A 26712-nucleotide genomic window follows, 5' to 3' on the forward strand; every position below is an offset into this window, starting at 1 on the left:
ATAAAAATAAATTTTAATTAATCTTTTACAATAAAAAAGTTACATCATTAGATAAACACTGCCCTCTATATAAATTAACCAACATTTTGAGTACTTACACAAACATAAGAACTTAATACGGTTAAATATTTGAAAACTCAGAATTCATTAATTATAGAATATGAGTTCATCAATATTCTTTTGAACACCTTAAGATCAATATTAATATTAATATTAATACTAATAATAAAGTAGTTCTGTAATTGGTGTAAATAATAATATTAATAATAAAACTGGCTATGTTATTTCCTGTACAAAGAGCATTTACTGTATTTGTGCACAGCTAAGAAAGCAGTTAATATATATGACAAAATTAACTGATTCCTTACCAGTATTTTTTTATTTATTGCCCCCGCATTTATTTTACTGCACTTGTATACTGTGTTCTATATTATTAGCTCTGCCAGCTAATAATTCCCTTTTCTTTTTGTATTTTTTATTCAATAGAATATTTCAATAAATGTATTTTATAAGGTCATGAGAATAAAAAATAAATCACTCAATTCTCTTCTATTTAATATAAAATATTTATCTGAGTGTGGATTCACTTTAATTACATTTGCTTGATTGGGAGACTAGGTTCCATACTTGTTTAAATTTTATTTTATTTAAATAAATCATTTAAACAAAAGTAAAAAACACAAATTAATGCAGCAAAGAAACCAAAGAAAAATGTCAACCTTAAATCAATAAGTCAAGTTGAAGTATAACAATATACTAACTCTTTGTATTATTGTTTATTAGATCCACTACCGATTTATTCCTTTGAATCTCATGAGTTACAAAATGATTATAGAACTCTAAAGAAATTTGATCGAAAATATTTTATTACCAAAACGATCTCATGCTCCTTTCCAACTAATTCTCTATTCACCATCTTGAAGTTATATAATGAATAAAGAACTTCGATGAGAAGTATTTTGTTCTCGAACATTATTCTATTCAACATTTTGAATCTCGGTTGGATAGCATTTCGTTCTCGAAACATTTTGAGTCAAGTTATCCATCAAATACTAACTTTGATTGATAATAATTTCTCATAAACTTTGTTCAAATTTTATAATAATAAGATATTTGAATTGTTCTCAAATGGTTTTTATTATTATTTTAATTTTTTTTCCTTGATAGGTAATGTTTGAGTTATGAATATCATATCACTATATTTTGAATTGTTTGTCTTCTCTTGTCTGAATTTAATTCATACAATAAATGCAATCTTCTTCATATGGACACACTTTCTTTATCTCATGCTGGTACTAAATTATGTTTCTCCAACCTAGCTATCAATAGATTTTTTGTTTCTTTATGATTCTAGAAGAAAATCAAACATGAAATTAATTAAAATAAAGTTGAAAAGGTAGAAATAATAAATATTCTTAAATATTAGTCTTAATATATCAATTATAACATGATATAACCCATAGTCTCTCAAACTAATTAAATAAAAACACACAAAATGCAACATCAAACAAACAAACAAACCAAACTGATTAAATATCCATGCATGCATGCAAACAAACCAAATGTAAATTAAACAAACAACAAATTAATTAGAAACCAAACATCTAATGATGTTTCTTATTTAGACGACCTTCATTTGCTAGCTTAAAGACTTGGGCTTGGTTTAAGGCGGTCTTGTCGGAAACAACCGATGCTACAAAACTGTCCTTAACTTGTTGAGTCGAGAAAGGAAAGTTTCTGTCGATCATGGAGTTTAGTAGTGAAGCCGTTCCTTCTCTATATAGGGATCCAACACCATCAAGTCGATTGTTCGAAAGGGCTTGTTGTAAACTCAACGATGGTGATATAACCGGAACCACTCCAAAAACTCCTCCGACGGTTCCCCACCATCCCAACAAACCCCATATCATATCCGGATGATTTCCCCAATATCTGTAAATATTCAAAACATAATAATTATAAGCCCGACCAAATCCAAAAAATATAGAGACATGTTAATTGATCAAAATTTTATTTTACTATTATTCACTCCAACTTAAGACATTTTAAGTTAGAATCAAACTCGTAATGTTTAGTCATTCAAATATAGATAATAACTTACATGCATGTATAAGGTGGGTTGGAACCAGGAAAGGTAGGAGTTCCCGGGTCAATTGGTACAGTTGGCGGTGAGTAGCTAATCGGAGGTGAGTAGTCCGGTGGGGAATAACTGATGGGTGGGGTATCGACTAATGGAGGACTTCCACCGTCGGGAGTTGATGGTGGGTTGTAGTATCCACCTCCGCCTGAACTCGGAGGATCAGGGGTCGGGGTGTATCCACCACCACCGCCGGTACTTGGAGGATCAGGGGTCGGGGTGTATCCACCACCACCTCCGGTACTTGGGGGATCAGGGGTCGGTGTAGGTACTGTGGGTGTAGGTGTAGGTACCGTAGGTGTAGGTGTGTAACCGCCGCCACCACCACCTCCAGTACTTGGAGGTGTCGGGGTAGGGGTGTACCCGCCACCACCACCTCCAGTACTTGGAGGTGTCGGGGTAGGGGTGTAGCTGCCACCACCACCTCCGGTACTAGGAGGTTTCGGGGTGTATCCACCGGAGCTTGGAGGTTTATGGGACGGGGTTTTGTGAGGAGGGTTTCCACAGTTAGGACTAGAGTGGCTAGGAGTGTGATGATGACCACCACCGCCGGAGCTATGGGGTGGAGATGGATTCCCATAAGAACCGCTGCTGCCACCTGCATGAGACATTATATAGAATTAATATACATTGAAGGAAATAAAGAGATTAAGTTGAGAAAGATATATAACCTGATGGAGCTGGGTAGTAGGTCTTTTGGTCTTGATCAAGAGTGGAGATAACTGGTATGATAACTAGGGTTTGGGAAAGAAGAGCTAAAACCAGAACCCATGATAACATGGGAGGATGAGAAAGGTGGTTCATCCTTTGGTGCTGGTTTAGGGTTGGAATGGATGTGAGATGGATGAGCTAGGGTTAGCTATAAATATATCGATGAAGATGAAGAAGATCAGTAAATAGAAACAGGTGGATGAGTATGTGGGTTAGTTGATGCTTTACAGAATGCATTTAAAGCTCTCATTTATTGACATGGGTCACTATATTGGATCTCTACTTAATTATTTAAATTTACTTTTTCTTTTTTATTTGTCGGGTATGTTGAGATTCCAATCTATGTTGGGTAATTAATTAATAAACCCTAAATTAAGATTGCCCTATCATTATACATTTCCTTATAAAACAAGCATAATGATGATAATCATAAATAGTAATTTTCTTATCACATGCAATGTATAACCTTGTTTGATACTAGTCAAAAATTGAAAGTTTGGTTGTTTTTGTCCATTTATTGAAAATGTGTTTCAATTTTCCTTAAAATAATAAATTCAAAGAAAAAAAAATCAAATATTTGATAAAAGTTAAAGGTTAGTTATGAACTTTGAATAGTGAAGACTAAAAAAAGGCTAAGTAAGAACAACCAAACAGTGTTTGTTTGTGTTTAATATTTCTCTATATAAATAGAGTAATATTATTTTAATCATTTTAATTGTCAAAATTGATATATATACAATTTAATGCTACATATAATTCACATGTACATTTACCGTGCCTATTTAAGTAACAAATTTAATTGATTCACAATATTGTACTATATAGCTAGGCTCCTTCAACATGTAGGTTGCCGACTACAATTGTCACTTAGATTTTTTAAGTTATTAATTATATTTGCCAATTTTTGCTAGAATTATTTTATTTAATGTAGCAAATAAGAAAGAAAGTTAAATCAATGTTCGAAACTCTTCGACGCTTAGAAAGTCCACACTCTAAGTAGTCACTATGCTATACTAGATTGACTAGTGAAAAACTTATATGCAAGAATTTAGAGAATGGATTGCGATATGACTTTGAGATCATCAATTGTGTACTTGGACAAAAAAATCATTGTGTTCTTTGAGTACATTCCAATAATTTAGACAAATCTTACTCGCGACATTTGGACTTTTGAGGGGATTAGAATTAATTAGGACTAGGTTCGTTATTTTTTTGTTCTAGTTCTCCTATTGTTTTCGTCACAAGTACCCGAGCTGATACGGGTTCTTCAATCTTGTAAGTGTTGAATGTAATCAAAATGAAGTTGGTAGTAGTCAACTAAATATTTGTTCAATTAATGAATTTTGAAACATACAAATTTATTTGTTTGAAAAATGTTGATTGTAATAATTAGGAAATAATATATCATTCTATTAAAATATTTGAGGAATTTGAAATAATCTTGTCACACAATGGGTAATATAATTTTATGTAAGGATGATAAAGTCTTTTGAATACCAAATACACAACAAATGAGAAGTTGCTAGAGATCTAAGCTTGGTTAATTTCCATATTCAAAAAAATCATAAACAATATTCAAAATACATAGCAAAAAGTCAAAAGATGAAAGAGAAGTATATATACACAATTAATGTTAGAGTTAATTATCATAATATATAAAGTGTGTTTCAAATGGGAGTCTGTACATGCTCCAATACATATTTGTGTAAATCTAGGTCCAATACTCGAACACATCATAGATCACATTTAGCGATTAATAACATTTAGTATTGGGTTATACCCTAGCTCGCTCTTCTGGTCGAGTCTAATCAAATAATGAGTGTTATGCGAAACATTATATTCCCTTTTGAGTCGTTAGAAGTTTGATATAAACCTCGTGTACATAAGTTTTTACACAATACTACTATTACTACTCATATTGTATATAATTTATAATGAAATGTTTTTACTAAGATAGTTTTTCAGCACTATTTGTGGCCAGATACATTGATTGATAAATGTTGTTGAGAATCATTAATTTTGAAGTAAAGTCAAAGATGAATTATATACCTGCATGCTGGCAATGGATGCCGGGTAGATGAGAAGCTAACTAGGGTTAATTTCTTGTTTTTCAATTTGAAGATCTTGAATTTTTCTTTTTCTTGTTCTTGTTGTTTGATCCATGTGTGGTGTTTTGCAGTACCCATGTGTAGTCTACCTAGCTTTTATTACCCATGCCAGAGAAGTAGTTGAATCTTATTTATTATTAAACACTCATCAATTTAACCCAACACCACTCCTATACATTTAATTATTAATGTTGCCACCAGTCAATATACTTTCTTCAATCAAATTTACTTAACCCAACCACCAAACAATTAATAATCAAACCCTACTTTATTTCAAATAAAAATATATATATATTGAATTTTGTGTTAACTTTCTAAATTTTAGATTTTTTTTAATATCTTTATTATTATTTTTTATACTTTAAGAAGGAATTAATGAAAAAAGAACTACAAATAATAATTAGGCACAAGTGTAAATTAATTATTCCACAAAGTTAGATTTATTTAAATAAATATTATTTTGTAAGAATTATTATTAAAAATTAATAAAATCAAATTTAAGACATTTTATATAAAAAGTTTGATTAAATTAAATACAATAAATAAACATATTTTTGACAAATTATTGACTTATGTTTTAAGTATATACATAAGACTTAGTGCCACTTAATTAGGTTTGACCCATAAGCTAGCCTTCGATGAGAAATACTCAATTTTTAATTTTTTTTTCTAGTTGATTGTTCTTTCTCGAATTTTTTTTATTTATTAAATTATAACAATTGGTTGGGACCCGTAAATTAATATTTCGATCAGTTTATTTTCACGAAACAAGTAATATGTTGTGGACCTTGTGGTGATAGAAACACTAACTTGTAATTACTCATTGATATATAAATATATACATATACTGTTTTAATAATTAAAACTATTATAAAATTTAATATATAAAATATTAATTATTTATTTTAATTTTATAAATATTTTGATTTTATATTATTTACTAACTAACCTTCGTTTAAATTTCTTAAAAAAATAATAATAGCACAATGTTCCATAACAAAAAAAAAATATCCCTTTTACGACATAAAAAACAGAAAATTACTATACGATTAAATTTAACAATACTTACAAAGAAGTCTAAATTTATTTGAAGTTGTTCAAATTAGCCGTATAGATTATAATTCCTTTAAAATTAGTCAATTTATTTTTACATTTTTATAAAATGATTTTGTGCATCATAATCTTATAAAGTACATAATAGAATTTGATATTATTAAAAATGTAAAATCCAACAAGTCTATGGGTTTGGACAGAACCCAATCTCATTCAATGTAGTCACAAAATTTCCAGATAAATCTTAATTATATTGAATCAGCTTTAAAAAAAGTATGGTAGGCGCAATTTCTGACTTGTTTTAAATTATACACGAAAAAATCAGGTTATGGTAATATATTTATGGATTTGAGATAAAATCAGGGCCGACTCAGTTAACCTAATTAATAAACGGTTAAAATTATGTTTACCTGAAATTACCCAAAGTAATCCGCTAATCCATTTATAATTTTATGTTGTAGGATTTTGTATTTGTCATTTCTTATTCAGCAGTCATTATTTTTTTTATAGGATTTTCTGTAAACGGATTTGTGATTTAGATTTATTGTTTTTTTATGTTTATGTAATTTTAATCTAAAATAGAAGCGTAATATTTATTAAATCGAGTTAAATTGGGTTGACTTTGTGTTTAATCAAGTTAACTAGGTCATCAGGTCGGGTTAGGTCAATTACAAATAAACAGGTCCGATTAAGGTTAGAAATTTTTGTTCATAATTACTAAACATATCAAATTAAAGTTAGTATCGCTCAACTCGCTAACCTATCGACCTAAACTCGCCAACCCGACATCAACCTTAATTGTCATTTCTACTCAAACTTATTTCATTTAAAGTTTTTTTCATTTTTCATTTCTCATTCTCCCTACTTTCTTTAAATCTATATGACATACAAAGTTATAAAATTATTATTTTCATCTATTACAAAATTTTGACTATTATCACTTTAAGAAAATAAAGAACACAATTTAACAAAAGGTTTGTTGTTTTTTTCTAGAAAAAAGAAAAGGTCTAGGGCAGCCTAACTTAAGGGCGACGCCGACATAGAATTAAAAAGTTCTAAATCCATACATAAGTGGATGGATATTAATATATTTAATTGGAAACTAAGATTTGTTATTGGAGACAAATTATTCAACAATTTTTCTGTAATTTTTTTCATCTGCATTTTGATTGAATACAAGATAAATAAATATAATTATTTTTGTAGAAGGCAATTATATAAGAATTTCCTTATTTTTGGTCAGTTATGTCATATAATTTTTGTAAGAAAAATGATTATGAGAAAAAATTACGTGTGATATGACACAATCTGATTCGTTAAAAAAATAATAATTTCTCTTCTCTGCTCGCTCTTTATCCTTTTCCAGAGCTAGTAGTGACACGTCATTCCTCACTCATTTTTTCTTTGTTATCACTCTTCTTTTTTTAATTAAATTAAATAAGTATCTAAATCTGTGTACATAATTTTATTTGTGTACCTATAAATTAATTATATGTTTAAAAAATAATTATTAATATGAGTTTAATATTTAAGCTGAGAACTCGTATAGTACTTTTTGAGCTTTTTTTTTAACCAAAAAATATATAATATATTATTTTTATTTATTTTCAATATTAAAATCTAAAATAGATCTCTTCTTCAAATTCCAACTCATCTCTAATGTCTAATCAACATATCTCTAATCATATTCCAAAATCTTAATACATTGCATCATTAGAGCATCCCATATATAGGTACAAATATGTGCCACATTACAAATAAATTATACCTCTCAATTTATATCTCTATTCCCCAACCATCTCAAGTACAATTGTGGTCCCACCATCCACATCATCTAATTCATACAATATTTTTTAATTCAATAATTCAAGTAATCTTGTTTTATTTTTAATTATATTAATTTGTTTAAATTAATAAAACTAATTGTTAAAAATATGTAATATATTAGTTATATTTATTAGTCAATTAAACTCAATAGTTAAGAAGCTGAAAGGTTTGTGTCTAACGGCTAATTATTAATTGCCTATTAATAGTCTCTTTTGTGTAATTACAAGATAACATCTTTGTTACAATAATGACAAGATCTCTTTGTATTCTCTTTTCTACATGGTATCAGAGCACGGTTGATCCGGCTTAATCTAATCTATTGAAAATCTGATCTTAGATCTTCTTTTTTCACCAAGCTCAAGTAGCTCTCTAGATCTTTTGTTTTCCTCTTTCTTCATCCGATTGAAGAGGAACTAGATCTTCTATTTTCACCAAGCCCAAGTGGCTCTCTAAATCTTTTGTTTTTCTCTTTCTTCATCGGATTGGAGAGGAACAATAATATAATCTCGCCAGACTCTGATTCTCTTCATAACTGTCTATTATTCTCATATTATTTTTTCTATTTTCTCTAAGCCCAAGTGGTTATCTGAATATTTTTTTTTCTCTTTTTTCATCGATTTGGATAGGAGCAGCAATGGCCACCGGAAATGGTCAGAGAGGATTTCTCGCCAAAGGAAACGAAAAAGACAGTATAATGAGAAACTGGAATCTGATTGGGTCAAATGAGGAAGTGGCTTCTAACGTTTTTAAGGTGGAGGAGAGTTTCTCAGATTGGGCTCTCCCTTCAAACAAGCAGACCCAAACTGAAGGGAATACTCCAAAGCCTAATCATAATAAAATGCATGGTGTGGATCCAAACAACTTTAAACTATTTCTCCAATTCTCTGAATTCATGAAAACCCGACAAGAAAAGTCCACTAATCAAGTGGACCCAGGTATTTCTGCGCATTCTTCTAATTTCAATTCCGTTTCAAACTATTGGATTGTTGATTCCGGCGCCACAGTTCACATGACTAAAAATAAAGAATTTTTTGAAAATTTAAATTTGGAAAAACTTAATCAAAATGTTAAAGTAGCTAATAATTCTAGTATTCCCATTCATGGAATTGGATCAATTAAACTTTTCTCAAAACAACTTGATAATGTCTTGTATGTTCCTGAATTATCACCAAATTTAATCTCGGTTAGTAAAATCACAAAGAACCTTAATTGTTTAGTTATTTTTTCTGACGCTGATGTTGTTTTTCAAGAAAGGTCGACCGGGATCACGATTGGTAGAGGAAGACTTGAAAATAACCTTTACATTATTAAACTTTCTAATATGCTTTACAATCCAAGAATAATTCTGATTTTCTATGGCATCGTCGTTTAGGACATCCATCAAAGCATGTGCTTAAAAAATTATTTCAATCGAAGTTTGATTTTTTAGATTGCGATGTATGCCATTTTGCTAAACAAGCCAGACTTCCATTTCACAATTCAAATAGTATATCTAAAGCTCCTTTTGAGTTAATTCATTCTGATGTTTGGGGTCCAGCACCTACAACTTCTTATAATAATTTTAAATATTATGTTTCATTCATAGATAATTTTTCAAGAGCCACCTGGATTTATTTGCTACACGATAAATCAGAAGTATTTTCAAAATTTTTAGAGTTCGTTTCTTTTATTGAAAATCAATTTCAAGCTTCAATAAAATTATTTAGAACTGACAATGGTACTGAATATATCAATAAAAAATTTTCATCTTTTCTTAAAACAAAAGGTATAATACATCAAACCTCTTGTGTCCATACCCCGGCCCAGAATGGTACGGCGGAAAGGAAAAATCGTCATCTTCTTGAGGTTACTCGCTCTTTATTATTTCAATCTAATGTTCCAAAAAGATTTTGGTCTGATGCTTTACTTACTGCTACCCATCTCATTAATCGTATTCCTAGCAGCATTCTTAATAATTTGAGTCCTTTAGAAAAATTAAAAAACAAGAAAAGTGACCTTAATCATCTCCGTGTCTTCGGTTGTGTATGTTATGTGCATATAAACCATATTGATAAATTAAGTCCTCAATCAGTTAAAACTATTTTTCTTGGTTATTCGACTACCCAAAAGGGATATAAATGTTATGATCCTATTTCTAAAAAACTATATATTTCTCGTAATGTCATCTTTAATGAAGATGAATTTTATTACAAAAATAAGGAGGATAATAATGATGATCTCAATGAGTTTAGTTGGCAAGATCATGTATTGCCCATGGATATGAATTGTTCTTGCAGGAATATATTTTCTGACAGTGATTCAAATACTTCTCAAAATAAAGAAGCAGAAAAAGGGACACCATGTGATATTCCACAAGAAGAAAGTCACAATGATTCGGTCACAAATAATGACTATGACATTCCAGACACTACTCATGAGACACTAAGTACACCTTCAGGGGGAGAAGGTAACAATGGATCAATATCCGGAGACATTTCAGAAACAACTATAAGGGATGACAATGTTCGAAGGTCCTCAAGGGTTGTTCAACCATCAAAAAAGCTTAAAGATTATCATCTTTATTCGGTAAAGTATCCTATTCAAAAATACTTATCATATGAAAATGTATCTAATGAATATCATGCTTTTATCACATCTGTTGATAAAATAGAGCCAAAAACATTTCAAGAAGCTAAGTCTAGCCCTACTTGGTGTGTTGCCATGCATAACGAATTAGAGGCTCTAGAAAAGAATAATACATGGACACTTGTCCCTCTTCCTAAAGGTAAGAAAGTGGTTGGTTGTAAATGGATATACAAAATTAAGTATGATAGCTTAGGAAAAATTGAAAGATATAAAGCCCGACTTGTTGCCAAAGGATACACCCAAACTTATGGAATAGACTATGAGGAAACCTTTGCACCTGTAGCAAAAATGAACACGGTAAGAATATTATTATCTGTTGCTGCAAATCAAAATTGGGATTTACATCAAATGGATGTAAAAAATGCTTTTCTTCAAGGCGATCTGCAAGAAGAAGTATATATGTCTATCCCACAAGGATATAAGGAAAATCTTAACTCAAAATCTGTTTGTAAGTTGAATAAAGCTATTTATGGACTCAAGCAATCTCCAAGGGCATGGTATTCTAAACTTAGTAACGCTCTTGTTCATCATAACTTTCGAAAAAGCTCTGCTGATTCTTCTCTTTTTATTAAAACTACTGTCAATACTACTACTATTGTACTTGTGTATGTGGATGATATTATAGTAACAGGTAATAACTCAAGTGATATCCTCAAGGTTAAAAAGTATCTACAGGAGCAGTTTGATATTAAATATCTTGGCACTCTCAAGTATTTTCTTGGGATAGAAATTGCTCATTCTAAGAAAGGTTTGTTTCTTTCTCAAAGAAAATATGTCTTGGACTTATTAAAAGAAACTGGTAAGCTTGCTGCAAAACCCGCAATGACTCCCATTGAAACAACTGCTAAATTAAATACTGAAGAAGGTACACCTCTTTATGACATTAGTATGTATCAAAGACTTGTAGGTAAACTTATCTACCTAACAGTTACTCGTCCCGATATAACCTTTGCAGTTAGCAATGTAAGTCAATTCATGCATGCTCCAAGAACTTCACACCTTTCTGCTGTTTACAGGATTTTACATTATCTTAAAGCTACTCCTGGAGTAGGCATATGGATGAAGCGAAACAACTGCATTGACGTCATTGGTTATACTGATGCTGATTGGGCAGGCAGCTTTGATAGAAAGTCCACTACCGGCTTTTGTACATTTGTTGGAGGAAATCTAGTGACGTGGAGAAGTAAGAAGCAAAATACCGTTTCCCGTTCAAGCGCCGAAGCTGAATATCGTGCTATGGCGGCTACTACTGGAGAACTCATTTGGATTAAATATATTCTCAAAGACTTGGGAGTTGAGCTCAAGACCATAAAAATGTATTGCGACAATAATGCTGCTAGATATATTGCATCAAATCCAGTATTTCATGAGCGCACCAAGCACATTGAAGTTGATTGTCACTTTGTTCGTGAGAAAGTTCAATCTGGTGAAATTGAAACCCCCTTTGTACCTAGCAAAGATCAACTTGCTGATATTTTCACGAAGGCTCTAGATAAAAGAAATTTTGATAGTATCATCGACAAGTTAGGAGTAATCAATCTCTTTACTCCTGACTTGAGGGGGAGTGTTAAAAATATGTAATATATTAGTTATATTTATTAGTCAATTAAACTCAATAGTTAAGAAGCTGAAAGGTTTGTGTCTAACGGCTAATTATTAATTGCCTATTAATAGTCTCTTTTGTGTAATTACAAGATAACATCTTTGTTACAATAATGACAAGATCTCTTTGTATTCTCTTTTCTACACTAATATTTATAAATTATATTAAAAAATTAAAAAAAATCAATAATTTTTAAAAATAATTTAGGAAATTATCATCACAATAATACTTGAAAAAATAGACTACTAAATAAAAAATTTTAAAAAAACACATGTTAACTTTTTAGAAAAAACGGTCATATTTATTTTTAAATGTTTATTCTTTTAAATGTTTATTTTTTTAAAAATTTTAAATGTTTATTTTTTTTTACATAAAAAAGTGGAGTGGGACCACTTTTTTGGCTTTTTCTCATTTGTACCCGGTAGCAAAACTTTGCTACTCATCTTTCTCTCTCCAGATTTGTACCCATCTCCCCATTAGTGTACCCATGTACAAATTCTGTCCACATCAGATTTATACCTCTACCGATGGGGATGCTCTTATATATTAATGTCTATTCCAAAAATCTATCATTTATATCTTTCTAGTGTTTATATAATCTCATTTAAACCATAAATCAAGACGGTCAAAATTGAGAATTTATGTAAAATTGTTGACTAGTTGTAAATTCATAAAATTTTACTTGAAATTATAAAAGTTTAATTTGAAAAAATAATAGTTATATATTATTATTATTTATATATATAATTAAGTATTTTATTTTAGTCAATTTAAAAATTTTATATATTTAAATATAAAATTAATTAAAATTTATTGATGAGTAAATAATAATATAAAAAAATTAGTTATATTAATTAATTAATTTAAATAAATAATAATTTTATTTTAAAATTTTTAAATATAAATTTCTTTATTTTAATCTTAAAATCGTGAAATCGAAATTATTTATGAACTCATAAAATCTTATTATAGTAAATTTAAAATCGTAAAAATTTATATATTTAAAATTAAACCCATTAATTTTTATAAAATTATAAAATCGTAAAATTCTTATAAACAATTAGATTTAATCTTCATCTAATCAATTTTGTAGTCTTATTGAGGGAGAGATAAATTAAGTCTTGATCGTCACTAGCGGGACCAGTCCCAGAATAAACCCAACCCATTTAATAAAAAAAAATATAAATATTTATGTACATTTATTGAATTTTTTAATCATAACAGTGTTTAGTAAAGTAGTTTTTGAATGAATAAAATTGTGAAGTTCCCAAAAAAAAAAATCTCTTTTTCTACTTTGGTATGGGCCCAAAAACATAGGGCTTGTCAGTAATGTTCACTTTTATCTTTCATTTAGTTTGAAATTTTACATTCTTATTATTTGCACATGTAAATCTTCTTTTGTATATTTTTATTTTATTTTTACAATATTAAAGTTTGTATCATTTGAATATCTACTTTTGCATATTTTATTTTATTTTTTAAATGTTAAAGTTTGTATTAAATATTTATTTTATTTTATTTTTTAAATGTTAAATATTTTATTAAATATTTTATAAATAATTAAATATGATAAATTCATTTACTCTCTGTATTGTTCTACAATGTCTTTTTTAGAATAACCTAAATATCCCACTAGGCTGTTCTCATTTCACTCGCCCACTACTATAGGAATTGCTTTTGCTTTCTTTTTCTTTCACTACTAAGATGTTTCAGTTCGCAATTATACTTCTCTCTAAATTATTATTACTTTACATAATTAATATAAGGTATGCCTATGAATTATAAAAATTTGATTGTTTATTAATATTAGGTATATCTATGAAAGTGTAATCTTTTTCACTTATCATAAATAGTGTCACAACTGAATTTAATGAGGTTAACATTGAGATAAATATGAAAACTAAAGCATTTGAGGGGAAGTTGACTACTTAAGCAGCATTCGAGTGGAAGTAGACTACTTAAGCATCTAGTCAAGATCACTGGAAAATGCTGAAAATTGAGTAAAATATGTTCAAAACAAAAATAATTATAAAAGTTTTGCAAATTTGGAAGGTTTGCAAAGTCTTTTTGAGTAATAGATTAAATTGTACGAGAGTAAAATTAATTTGCGAAAAACTAAGTAACAAACAAAGTTGAATTTTTTTTCCTCTAGTTCAGCTTTACTCTCCAATCTTGTTCTGTTTTGTATTCTTAAAATTTTAAAGGATACAAAACAGGAATGAATTGTGAACGGGAGGGAAAAATATTCAACTATGATTGATGTTTACCTTTCTACAACTTAATTTTTTTCCTCACACAATTTAATCTATGCCTAAAAAACTTGATGTGGACATTTATTTACGTATTGTAAGGAGAGAATTACAATGTTAAATTTCACTTTTATGTGTATGAATTGTGTCAAAATCATTTCAAACTTCTGAAACATTTCCTTTTTAAACATATTTTCCTCTTTTTTTTAGTAGTTTCTCAACTAGATGCCTTAGTTTTTATGTTCGTCTCAATGTCAACTCCATTAGATTTAGTTGGACACTATTTGTGATGCGTAGAAGGGTCAGGGATGACTCTTTCGTAGACATATCTGATATTAATAAACAATCAATTAAATTTTTACTACTCGTAGACATACTTAAGGGTAAAAAAAATTATTGATATTATAGGTGTATAAAAAATATGTTGCAATATATCAATTTTTGGGTATACCAAAAAAAATTAAGTTATGATATCGATACCGATACCGATACCGATACCGATACCGAAATTATTAGTACGATAAATGGATGAAATTTTTAAAATTTTTAATATATCGAGATATATCGAAATAATATTTATAAATTAAAAAATATACCGTATGTAATTTTTATAAATTAAAAAATATATTATATTATATTTATAAAGAAATAAATATATTTGATATTAAATTAATTATAAAATTATAATATTTAAAAATTAAATCAAAATATAATTATTCTAGAATATTATTACATTCTCAACTTGATTAAGTTAGTCTCAAAATATTATATGAGGTTGAATCGACTCGAATATTAAACGAATCAACAACTCAGCTCGAACTTGATCAAAATCAAGCGGCTCACGAGCGATTTAGCTCATTTGTAGTCCTATTACTTAATTTTAATTTATACTTTTTGAGTCGAACTCGAACTTGTAGGTAAATAGTCGAATGAGTTCGATCTGATCTAATAAAAACTGAATCGAGTCAAGCTCAATTTAGCTAGAGCTCGGCTTGCCTCATTTGTCGCCTTAATTATTAATTTGTATGAAAAAAAGAGAAAAATGATTTTTTTTATGGTGATAAAAATATTATTTTACTTCATTTATAATAATAATTATTTTTAAATCATATTGAATACAAGATGCTCGCATAGTTATGACATCTACTTTCATTTAAGGGGTTTAAGTGAGAATCAAACCTGTGATATTTGATTTGTTAAGAATATTGAACTATTTGAGTTAATCGACATTTAAATAATATTATAAACTATGATAAAATATATATTTTTAGATTTTATTATTTTTTAACAAATTTAACTAAATATATATATATATATATATATATTTTGCATTGATAAAATGAAATAACAATTAAATGGTCTATAATTCAGTAAGTCACTTATATTAAGATATTAGTTATTAACTAATTAGTCGAGAAATTGGAGGTTTTAAGAATTAAATTTGTAATTTTTCTTCTCTTATATACTTAAAAATTAGTAAAATAAAAATTTAGAATTAATACATTTTCAGTAGAACTAATATAGAACCTATCATCCTAATTAAGATAATATATTCAAGCTCTTGTTAGTAATCCCAATTCATGTTTTTCTTTTCAATTTAAATTGTTCTGAATTAGAGAAATATTTGTTTTCTTAAAATATTTGTTTTATATATATTAATTAATATATATTTTGTACATAATTATTTAAGTTGATTTAATAAATGAATAATTGTTATTTTGTTCTTCTTCTACCAATTATCCATTTATTTAATAAAATATGAAATTAATTTCTCTTACCTAGCCGTCTAAGCGTTGTTGTTCTTACCTTTCTTCTCTTCCATCCACCATAGCCAAGTTCTTATGGCAGCAGCTATCCAGTAATCAATCCTCCTTCCATGATTTCTATCCATTACTCAACCAAAACAACGAATCAATCTTCAAATGCTGACATCCATGCAAAATCCTCGTTTCTTACTTCAATGTCGACGGGCGCATCTTCACCGCCCATCAAAATCCCGTCGCTTTACAGCCAAAGCTATTCAAACTTCCGAACTCCAATCTCTATCATCTTCGCCCATCACTTCCCCTCCATCTTCTCAAATCCTCACAATCCAAAAATCCCTTCTTTCGCGCCAAACAACCGCTGTTGAGTTGGCGGAGGACTACCTCAATCGTCTCCACAGAACGGAGCCGTATATTAGGAGTTTCCTTCATGTGTCTGAGACTGTGCTCAAGGAAGCGGAAGAGATTGATCGGAAAATTGAGCGGAATGAGACGGTTGGCCCATTGGCTGGAGTACTTATTGGGGTTAAGGATAACATTTCAACTGCTGATATGCCGTCGACGGCTGGGTCTAAGATTTTGGAAGGGTATAGGCCGCCATTTGATGCAACGGTTGTGAGAAAGTTGAGGGAGAATGGGGCGATTATTGTTGGTAAAACTAATTTGGATGAATTTGGTATGGGTAGTACCACTGAAGGATCGGCTTATCAGGTTAGATTTTTAGATTTTTTTACTTTGTTCTTGTTTGTTTACTTCAGTTGGGCATCCTTTAAACAACTGTTTGGATTGAAATTGCTAGGAGATATGAGAGGAAATTGAAATAACTCAAAGTTGGGCTTAAAAGTCAATATTGATTCATTGGTTAGATCAAATTGTTCTTCACTTGTACCTGCAAGATGTGTGTTTCAATGACAATCATCTCCAATCTTGATCACAATTGTGCCAATTCTTGCATAAACCTCATTTGCATTATGGAGAACAAATCGATACAATGAAGTACAAGAAACATAAATGTTCGATGAATAACGTTCAGTCAAATATTCAAGACTTGGTACATACACTGTTTGTATTTACGACAACTTTGTTAATACTAACTTTAACCTTGACCGAATCGCTTCTGTAAAGATGTTGGACTTCCATATAATGATTTGGAGTCATGTAATGACTTGTATTTGAATCTGTTCTGTCTGGATGTTTTACCACGATTCATGCGACATTCACCTTAATTGTGTATTAATGAAACTAGTTTTATCCTTTGAACAAAACCTTGACAGTAATTGTGGATGCATTTGATGTCTTCTTTGTGCTTATTGTCGAGTGCCTCTATCCCTGAGATGCTCTCACCAAGTATTAGGCTGTCTTGTTATTTCTCCCTCATTTTCTACTTCCAACTCCCATTTCTTTCCCTTGCATCATGTTTTGTGTGTAACTTTCACTTTTTGCAACATATTTATGCAAACTTCAACGTTTAGAAAACCTCTTAGAAACAGGACATAAAGCATAACCATAAGAGCCGAAGTAAATCAATATAGTGGTGAATGATAATGAAGATCCTGTAAAGAATATTTTTCTTCGAATTTTCAGTTTGAAAATTAGTGTCTGTAACTTTTTCTAAGTTGTCATAGAGGCAGAGTTCTTTTGTCAAAGTTAGTACTGACATTCCAATCTGCAAGAAACAAGGCAAGGCTGGGGTACAAAAGAAATGATAGAGCAACTATAACTAATGGGACGTGAATAATAACAAAAGCAAAAAAAAATCCCATATGACGGTTAGGTTGAAACAATTTAGATTGTTGGCTTTCTAATCCATTGACATTACATTTGATGATTATTCTTGTTTCCCTCCCTTATATATTCCACCCTAATCCTATAAATAAAAATATACTGTAGCATCATGTTGCAGAAGACATTCAATTTTCTTAAGAATAGCTGCACTCCTTTGGGATTACTCATGAGCAAAAAGTTTGCAAGTTAGTCTATTGTGTCTTGCCTGCCTTCTAGAATGTTTTACTTTCTAAACTTTACAGTCATTTTCAGATTTCATATCAACATTTAGGCTGTATGATCTTTGTTCAAGTCTTTAACTTTTTTTTAAAAGTAATGAAAATTTAATTAAAATCGTGTAGTTGTTGCATCAGCTATAACAGAAATACAACCAAGTATGTACAAGTCATGACATGAGTGGTCATGAATTCAGAAATAGACAACAATGGGTCAATGATGCTCACTCAAAGTGGAGTCTCTCATAATGACGCCCATTTCCTAACGTTATAAATAAACCCATTTATGCACTCGTTCTGATTTCTTATTTCCTTCTCCTTTGATCTAATTTTCTCCTTAATTACGTCTTGAATACATTTAGTGGGTTCACTCCATTCTCTAAGGTTCAAGTCTTTAACTTTTAAATCGAAATTTGTTTACTCTGTTCATAAAATCTGTTCTATTCATTAGGTTACTGCAAATCCGTGGGATTTATCAAGAGTGCCAGGAGGGTCCTCAGGTGGCTCAGCTGCAGCTGTTTCTGCAAGGCAATGTGTGGCATCGATTGGAAGTGATACAGGGGGAAGTGTAAGGCAGCCTGCATCTTTTTGCGGTGTTGTTGGATTGAAGCCAACATATGGGCGAGTTTCAAGATATGGGCTAATCGCATATGCTTCATCGTTAGATGTGGTTGGATGCTTTGGTTCATCTGTTGCTGATACAGGGATACTCCTTCAAGCAATTTCAGGACATGACTCACTTGATGCCACAAGTAGTAAGCGAGTAAGCCCTAAATTTCTTGGTGTTCTTCAATTAGTTGAACCCTAATTCTCTATAGTTTTCCTTCATGATTCATGAGGAAAAATACGTCTGAAAACTAAACTTAGTGTTTGATAACACAACTTATCATTCCATTTGAAAAATTAAGTGTTTTTTTTTTTTAAATAAGTCATTTAATAAATGTTACTTAAAACCACTTAATTCTTTGGATTCAGCTCAAATTAAGTTAGAATATACTTATCTTAATTCGGTAAGCTATGAATGACTTTAACTCATAGTATAGTATGAACATATAGAAGACGATCTTAACCCTTTGAAAATTAATAATTTACGTCACTGTAAGGGTAAAATAGTCTTTAGTTTTCTTTTTCCACATTAGTTTCACTTTTTGTCAAATCAACTTACATACTGAGTATTTAAAAATTCAGTTATTTTAATTTTGTTATTCTTTATTTTTCAGACACTAGTCTCATTCGAAACTTAATATTCAGTATTCAACATTTAATTTTTCAGTTTTATCAAACACACCCAGTCTGATACAAAAAAATGTTTCCAAATGGGATGTTTTATATGCATAGAGGTGCATTTGTAAACATTAGATGGAGTCATATGCTATTTTCCTTTAGATGAGGAATTTGTTCTAATTATTGAATTTTCACTTTTGCAGAAAATTGCGGACTTCACTTCTCAATTTGTTCCCAAGGATTTGTTGGAATCTCAACCCTTAAGAGGACTAAGAGTTGGTTTGATACGTGAAACTCTTGGTGAAGGTATTGATACGGAAATTCTCTCTTCAATCCAGGAAGCTGTTTCTCATTTGGAAGAATTAGGATGCTCAGTCAATGAGGTTTGAGGAAATCTCCTCCATTTCTGACTGCAGAAACATTCAAATATTTGATTACTATTTGATTGTTCTCAATATTTCAGGTCTCACTGCCTTCCTTTTCACTGGGATTACCAGCTTATTATATTATTGCTTCTTCTGAATCCTCTTCAAATTTATCGCGCTACGATGGCATCAGGTCATTTCAGACTCTTTTCTCATATACGCATGGTTACTTACTACTTACTAGCATCTCGATTTCATAATTAAGAAAACACAAAAAAACTAACTAGGATAGACTATTTAGGAAACAATATATCTTACTATGGTAATTAGCATACTATCCACACATTTATCTCCAAACATTGTTAGACTAAGAGGAAGATAATTTGACGTTTACTTTCCTTTTGACATTAATATCCAGGTATGGGAAGCAGGTTGGTAGTGATGAACTTAATTCTCTTTATGAGAAATCTCGAGCTAATGGTTTTGGTTCTGAGGTACATAACATTTTTCACTTACCCGTAAAAACATCCCATAAATATTGCCAAACAAATAAACACTTGGCATAGAGTACCAACACATCGAGATTATTTCGAACTTTTTTCATATAATTTTATCAAACTTGATCTGTCGGTAAGATAACTGAATCTGTTTTCCTATAATTTGTACAGGTTAAGTTGAGGATTCTAATGGGAACATATGCCCTTTCTGCTGGTTATTATGATGCATATTACAAACGTGCTCAGCAGGTAATTATGTTCAGCTTTTCCTTCATACTGTGTTCAACCTTTTTATTTATTATCTTGAATGCCACCATGGTTTAGGTGAGGACATTAATTCAGAAGGGGTTCAAAGAGGCATTGGATCAATACGATATTTTAATTTCGCCAGCTGCTCCATCTGTTGCTTATAAGATTGGTATGAACTAAAAATCTTGTCCTGTTTTTCCATTTATATCTTATTATGTGGGACTCTTTACATAGGTGAAAAGAACAATGATCCTTTGGCACTCTATGCTGGTGATATAATGACTGTAAGTTTAATTCTAATAAATAGATTCTCAATTTCTTCTTTTTTCTTTAATGGTGTGTAAACATTTAGTATTTGATACATAATAATAGGTTAATGTGAACTTGGCTGGTCTTCCTGCCTTGGTTTTGCCTAGCGGATTTGTTGGATCGGGGTCAAGTAATCTTCCAGTTGGTTGTCAACTAATTACTTCTGCGTTTAATGAGGTAATGAGAATCCTCGGTTGGTTCTCAACTCTAGTAGCAAAAGAGTCATTTTGGTGTGGCAAAAAGTTATTATCAAAATTTTGTAAAAAACTCACTGGTTTCATACACTTCGTCTGAAAAGTTTCATCTGATTCTGAATCACAATTTTCATACCAAATGCAAAGATTTCACTTTCTAATGACTCCACTTTCAAGAAAGGTCATCTGCACCTAATATGGATTTATTCCCTGGTTAATTTGATTTCTATAGGAAAAGTTGCTTAAAGTTGGGCACATATTTGAGCAGACACTTCAAGCTCCTAGTTTCATTCCTCCACTTATAGCTGATGAATTTGCAAGACGCTAGCCACCAACAAATAGAAAATGATAAGAAGTCCGTAAAATGTTGAGAATGAAGTTGTCTAACTGGTATTCTTCCTTCATTGTCAATGTGATCAAGAAAGAGATATACATCGATATTGTTGTTCTTAACTTGAAAGTTGAAGATGTTGAAGATGACAGTTGTCTAAGTGGTATTCTTCCTTCCATTTATTGATGAACACTACCGAGGCTTCGGTGGTGAAGACTGATTTGTAACATTTTCCAATAGTTTAGATTTATTTTACATTTTTAGGTATTCTCGTGAGCTCTATTTTTTCTTAATGAAATGTTGTTTTATTTTTGTGGATGGCCATTTTAAGGATACTCCCAAAACTTAATAAGATTTCTATTTATTGATGTTTATGGAAGCAACCCAATGAGAAAATGAGAAAGGAATCTACAATGTGGTTTATGTTGTTAAATTCATTCTTCTAGAAGAGAAGTTTTCATATATGTATAAATATATATGAATGGCTATGGAAAACATTAGAATGAAACACTTATTTGTCATTATTTTGGTCATATCAAATCACTATTTTGATAATATATATGGTCTATTATTAGTTGTCAGGATATTTTTTGGATTCCTTCCAGAGTATGTTAGAATATTTGAGAAAGGAATCTACAATGTGGTTTAATATATGTTAGATTTTTTGGTCATAATTATTTTGATTTTTTTTTATAAGTTATTTAATACAATTCGATAATTAGATCATTAATTGTTTATTTTAATGGTGTAAATTTTTTATATATAACTCTTAATTAAATTTAATAAAAAACAATTATTTATTAAATAAAATATTGTTCTATAATTTCTTATCTAAATTATATACAAGTGTTTTCAATTGTACTTACTATTTATGCCTTTTTTTTTTAATAAAATTAAAAAATTAAAAAACTGAGGGTGATTTCATTCGAATAAGAATATTTATTTATTTTTTCGAACGTTAAATTCCACTTCTCTTTCAAAATGACTAATATTCACGAGTTAAACACATAATCCGCAAATCTATTCAACCAGATAAGTAGAACAGAACTTACTGTTTAACGGACTCGAACCCAGAATCTCATAGAGGCTAAAATCTGGGGTATCAACTTCCTTTTGTCGCTAGGCTAAAAGAGAAGATTCAAGGTAAAGATAGATGGAACATGTTTTTACCAAATTTTTGTTTTGTTTTTATATCCATAATCTTCAATGGCAAAATTTGAAGAAAAATTATATATGTGGGACTAAAGTATTTGTTTAACATAATTTTCTCAAATGCAGTTATTGAAATTTACTATAAAAGTTACAAATAAATAACTAGTTGGAGAAAAATGACTGGATAAAAAGAATAAGCTCATGCATTAGCTAATTATCATTTGGCATATTAAGAACCTAAACAACTAAACATACAAGATTTTCAATAAGACAGGAATTCAACTCTGTTGCATCTGACTTCTCAAGTCTCTTAACGGGCCATAACCCTTTTCTTTTTTCTCCCGTTTATCGCAAATACAAGCAGTAATATTGAGATTCTTACCGCATTGGAGACACAAACCTTTGCATTGTGGACTGCAGACTGAATTGATGGTTATCTCTATATGCACCATGTCTCTTATGTTTTTTGAAATGTCTATTGTTTTCTCTTCAGGAGGGAAATACAGTCGATCGTCAATGTCAATTACTGCATCTTCCTCATCTTCTTCTTCATTCTTGTTACTGTTCTTACCGTAACTTTTAAATTTATCTTCTCCAAATATGGTTCCAATATTTGTAATATCATCTTCTTCTTCTTCAATTGGATCCTCAAGTAGTAATAGTGAGAAGTTTGAGAATATACCCTCTCCAGTTGGCTCGCCACATCTGTCATTGTTAGAAAATCAAGGATTGTATACACAACTTTTAATTGATTGAACAAGAAAGAAAAAATGATATGGAATTCGAGCATGAATGAATACCTATTGCATCCAAGGGTGATGACGGTTTTGATGATGCCATCGAGCCTCAACCTTTTCTTTTTCTTTGTAACATCAACCGATACAAGAACAGGGGTTCCAAGTGGAAAATCCTTAACCGCTTTGCTAACTCGTAATCCCATTGCAAATGCTTGAGATTTTGATACTTCACTAGAGACTTTAGCCAATCCTAGTCTCTCCAAGGTAGTGCAATACTCAACATGTGAGATAGAAGCGTTCCTTTGGTAAGTAATTGCTCCCTCCCATGGTGATGATTCATCATCATCTTCCTCGAGTTCTGTCAGATCAATTGTAATGGAGTCGTCATCATCATCAAATAATCCATCAATAGCATCCCCATAATCTCTAGATGCGACCGCCGATATGCTTTGATTCTTGTTTCTGAAAACTGGACATACAACTTTTCGAACACAACTTGGAGGATGTCGAATGTAGTTGAAACTCTTGAAAAGTAACTGATGTGTCTTAGATTTCCTAGTATGGAAACAAGGAATTACAGTGGGTGAAGAGTTTAAAAGATACATTCTTGCTTCAATCAACAAGTGGATTCAGAACACAGTACACTTGATTCTCAAATGTGGTAACAGAATCCTGCCATTGCAAAGAAAAATGAAGAAAAAGTTATGATAAAGAGAGAACAGTGAGAAACAATCTTTAAAAAGTTATATGCAAATAAATGTTCACATGATATGTTATAGGTTATAACTTTATCTATGGCTCCATTAAAGCTTCAAATGCTATCTGAGGACAAAAGAGTAAATTTGTAAGAAAATCAATACTGCTTCCATGGAACTTAAGCTAATAGATAGTTTATTTCATCATACCAGTTAAAATACAACTTGTTTTTAACAAACTCTAAGGCTCGAGTTTGCAGTTGATTCTTGAATTCATGTTAATAGTCTCAACTAGCACGAAACTTATGTACAGAATGATCTTTTTTGCTTGCATAAACATCTGTGAAAATTTATCTTTGTGCTTGTTTCAAATCATATAGTGTCTTTCTAAGCCTGTAGACTTACTTATTGAATCCCCATTATCAAAGCTTTTATGAATACATTCCGACATTTATTTTGGTTTATTCGACAAACCCCTCAACAAAAACATATTTTCTGTCAAAATAACAAAAAAATGAAGGTTCTAGAGCTTACTTGATGATTTGCAAGACAACAATGTTGGACTTAGTGTTATGACAAACATATTTTCGGTTCGACTTGGCACCGCTTGACAAGGTGAGGCAGAACTGATACTTGTGGCTGGATAAAAGAAAGAGGCTACCTATTTTCTCTATCTATATGCCCCAAAGGAGCTTAATAAGTCCTGCCCCTTTGTCCGTATCAAAGGCAAGGCTGTTGTTGTAGAATTAGAGTGCTTATTGGATGAATTATTATTATTATTATTATCTTATCTTGTGCTATTTATTTCTAAATCAAGGTCTGAAATGCAAATGATACTATAATTTGTGTTAAGTGAAACCCTAGTTGCCCATCATCCTATGTTGAATATATCATATATGAACATCTTTATTTGAAAATGAAGGTCTCAAAGTAGTATCAATTAAAACTTGTTACACTCTTTATCAGTTGACTGATACATACACAGATTCTCAATGTCATCATCATCGATATTCAAAAAAGGAGAGATGTTGAGAAAATGAAGAGTCGATAATCAAAAGGAGTCTAAACATGAATAAGCAATTATCAATGAAAACTAAGGAGGAGAGTGGAAGAATTTGAGTCGGAAAGAACATATCTTACCGAATCAATGGAGGAGTGAATCCTCTAATAATAATCAATCGATGTTTTGAGTTCTGCCGCTCTGCGTGGAGAGTTGAGCTGCTGATGAAGATGAGGATGCTTCCATTATAAATATTTTCTGTACATCGAAAATGCCTTACCGTGAAATAGAAATTATTTTTCGTATTCATAAAAAAAAAATAATTAAATAATATTTATAAATTAAAAATATATTTTAATATATAAGTAAATAAAGTAATAAATAAGTTCAAATTTATATTTTAAAATATATATATGATACAAAAAAATAATTAAATAATATTTATAAATTAAAAATATATTTTAATATATAAGTAAATAAAGTAATAAATAAGTTCAAATTTATATTTTAAAATATATATATGATACTTAATTTTTAAAGTGTTTGGATTTCCGAAAGATGTGGTTAATTACTCGCAACCTAACAAAGTAAGTATAACTTTTTAACTAACTAAGCTAATAACACTTTATATTTTAAAAATCAACACCAAATTTAATGAACACGAGACGTTGTAATAATATATTTGATCTGTTCGCATCACTGGGATCTTCTTAGTTTGTAATTAAATTAATACAGGCACAAAATATTTATTACTTGTATGACCTTATTTTATTCTCTCTAATATATTTGAGACTATTTTCACTCTATTACAACTTCCTTATTATTTATAGGATATTTTCTTTTTTTTTATATTAATTATATAATACATGTATAGTATTAAAATATTAATATACAGTTAATATTAAGTATCATCTATATGAAATTATTGAATCGAGATTTTGAAATAATTGAGATCTTGATATATCAAAATTTTGATACGGTATTAGTATAATTTTTTTCTTATACCAGAAATTTTGATACGATATAGATAAAAAAATTCAGTATACCACGAATTCAGAAATTTGAGTTAGAATAAATTTGAAAAAAAATTATGGTGAACTTAATAATAACAGAAAAATTATGAATAAAACTAATTAATATAAATGTAGGTTTTGACACATTTGATATGAATTAGAAAAGTAAATAATAAATTAAATCAATTTTTTTTAATAAATTAAGAGTATATGTCACATTTTTTACCCTACGGAATTTAATCAATTTCCTGTTCCTTTTAAATGCTCAACTATTTTTTCAAAAAAAAAAAAAATATATATATATATATATAAATAAATATAATGATACTTAATTTTTAAAGTGTTTAGATTGTGAGTCGAAAGTTATGGTTAATTTGGATATATATGTGAGAATAAATGAATACTTTGGTCAGATTGTGGGTTAAAAAATAAACGGTTAAAAATTAAATTAAAAATACTATAGGTATAGTTCAAATTTACAACCTAATAAGTACAACCATTTAACCAACTAAGTTAATAACACTTTATATTTTAAATTCAACACCAAATTTGATGAACGCGATAATTCATGACTCTACAGAGTATTCTCTTTTGATTCTGCTGACTCTGCGCTATAGATTTCACTCAATAATGAAAGAATTTCGTCATATTTATAGATATAGGGGACATATTTCATATGAATATAGTAAGTCTCGCATGAGCTACTTTAATGGTAGTCTTTACATTTTTCATTTCACTCGTAATATGGGGAATAAGTGGACTCTAGAGATCAAACTAATTGAGTTGAAGAATCAAACTATATCAATTATTTTAGAGATCGTTCTGCAATGTGAGAGTAAATTGATACTTGAGTCGGATTATAGATTAACC

General features: G+C 29.9%; 3 protein-coding genes across 3 annotated transcripts; 1 reads left to right on the forward strand and 2 right to left on the reverse strand.

Annotated features, from left to right (window-relative positions):
- Nucleotides 1-1403: 1403 nt before the first annotated feature.
- Nucleotides 1404-2988, reverse strand: LOC124928557 (protodermal factor 1). The gene is made up of 3 exons (XM_047468796.1): nucleotides 2809-2988; nucleotides 2102-2735; nucleotides 1404-1932 (listed from the first exon to the last, which is right to left on the reverse strand). The coding sequence occupies exons 1-3, from the start codon at nucleotides 2939-2941 to the stop codon at nucleotides 1605-1607; spliced, it is 1095 nt and encodes a 364-aa protein (XP_047324752.1). The 5' UTR covers nucleotides 2942-2988; the 3' UTR covers nucleotides 1404-1604.
- Nucleotides 2989-16098: 13110 nt separating this feature from the next.
- Nucleotides 16099-21678, forward strand: LOC124929534 (glutamyl-tRNA(Gln) amidotransferase subunit A, chloroplastic/mitochondrial). The gene is made up of 10 exons (XM_047469922.1): nucleotides 16099-16787; nucleotides 18528-18839; nucleotides 19504-19683; nucleotides 19764-19858; nucleotides 20084-20159; nucleotides 20334-20411; nucleotides 20487-20580; nucleotides 20646-20695; nucleotides 20784-20897; nucleotides 21147-21678. The coding sequence occupies exons 1-10, from the start codon at nucleotides 16236-16238 to the stop codon at nucleotides 21240-21242; spliced, it is 1647 nt and encodes a 548-aa protein (XP_047325878.1). The 5' UTR covers nucleotides 16099-16235; the 3' UTR covers nucleotides 21243-21678.
- Nucleotides 21679-22584: 906 nt separating this feature from the next.
- LOC124930684 (large ribosomal RNA subunit accumulation protein YCED homolog 1, chloroplastic) lies at nucleotides 22585-25095 on the reverse strand. The gene is made up of 3 exons (XM_047471019.1): nucleotides 24970-25095; nucleotides 23198-23806; nucleotides 22585-23102 (listed from the first exon to the last, which is right to left on the reverse strand). The coding sequence occupies exons 2-3, from the start codon at nucleotides 23737-23739 to the stop codon at nucleotides 22676-22678; spliced, it is 969 nt and encodes a 322-aa protein (XP_047326975.1). The 5' UTR covers nucleotides 23740-23806; nucleotides 24970-25095; the 3' UTR covers nucleotides 22585-22675.
- Nucleotides 25096-26712: the final 1617 nt, after the last annotated feature.

This window comes from Impatiens glandulifera, chromosome 3 (genome assembly GCF_907164915.1).
Source record: "Impatiens glandulifera chromosome 3, dImpGla2.1, whole genome shotgun sequence".
Lineage (NCBI taxonomy): Eukaryota > Viridiplantae > Streptophyta > Magnoliopsida > Ericales > Balsaminaceae > Impatiens > Impatiens glandulifera.

Bases quoted from the DNA above. Each gene is read 5' to 3' on its own strand.
- LOC124928557 (XM_047468796.1), bottom strand. From the start codon at position 2,941: ATGAACCACCTTTCTCATCCTCCCATGTTATCATGGGTTCTGGTTTTA. The intron at 2,736-2,808 runs GTTATATATCTT...TGTCTCATGCAG, and splicing joins CTACTACCCAGCTCCATCAG to GTGGCAGCAGCGGTTCTTAT. The intron at 1,933-2,101 runs GTAAGTTATTAT...GAATATTTACAG, and splicing joins AACCCACCTTATACATGCAT to ATATTGGGGAAATCATCCGG.
- LOC124929534 (XM_047469922.1), top strand. From the start codon at position 16,236: ATGCTGACATCCATGCAAAATCCTCGTTTCTTACTTCAATGTCGACGG. The intron at 19,859-20,083 runs GTCATTTCAGAC...ATTAATATCCAG, and splicing joins TCGCGCTACGATGGCATCAG to GTATGGGAAGCAGGTTGGTA. The intron at 20,898-21,146 runs GTAATGAGAATC...TGATTTCTATAG, and splicing joins TTACTTCTGCGTTTAATGAG to GAAAAGTTGCTTAAAGTTGG.
- LOC124930684 (XM_047471019.1), bottom strand. From the start codon at position 23,739: ATGTATCTTTTAAACTCTTCACCCACTGTAATTCCTTGTTTCCATACT. The intron at 23,103-23,197 runs GTATTCATTCAT...TAACAATGACAG, and splicing joins ATCACCCTTGGATGCAATAG to ATGTGGCGAGCCAACTGGAG.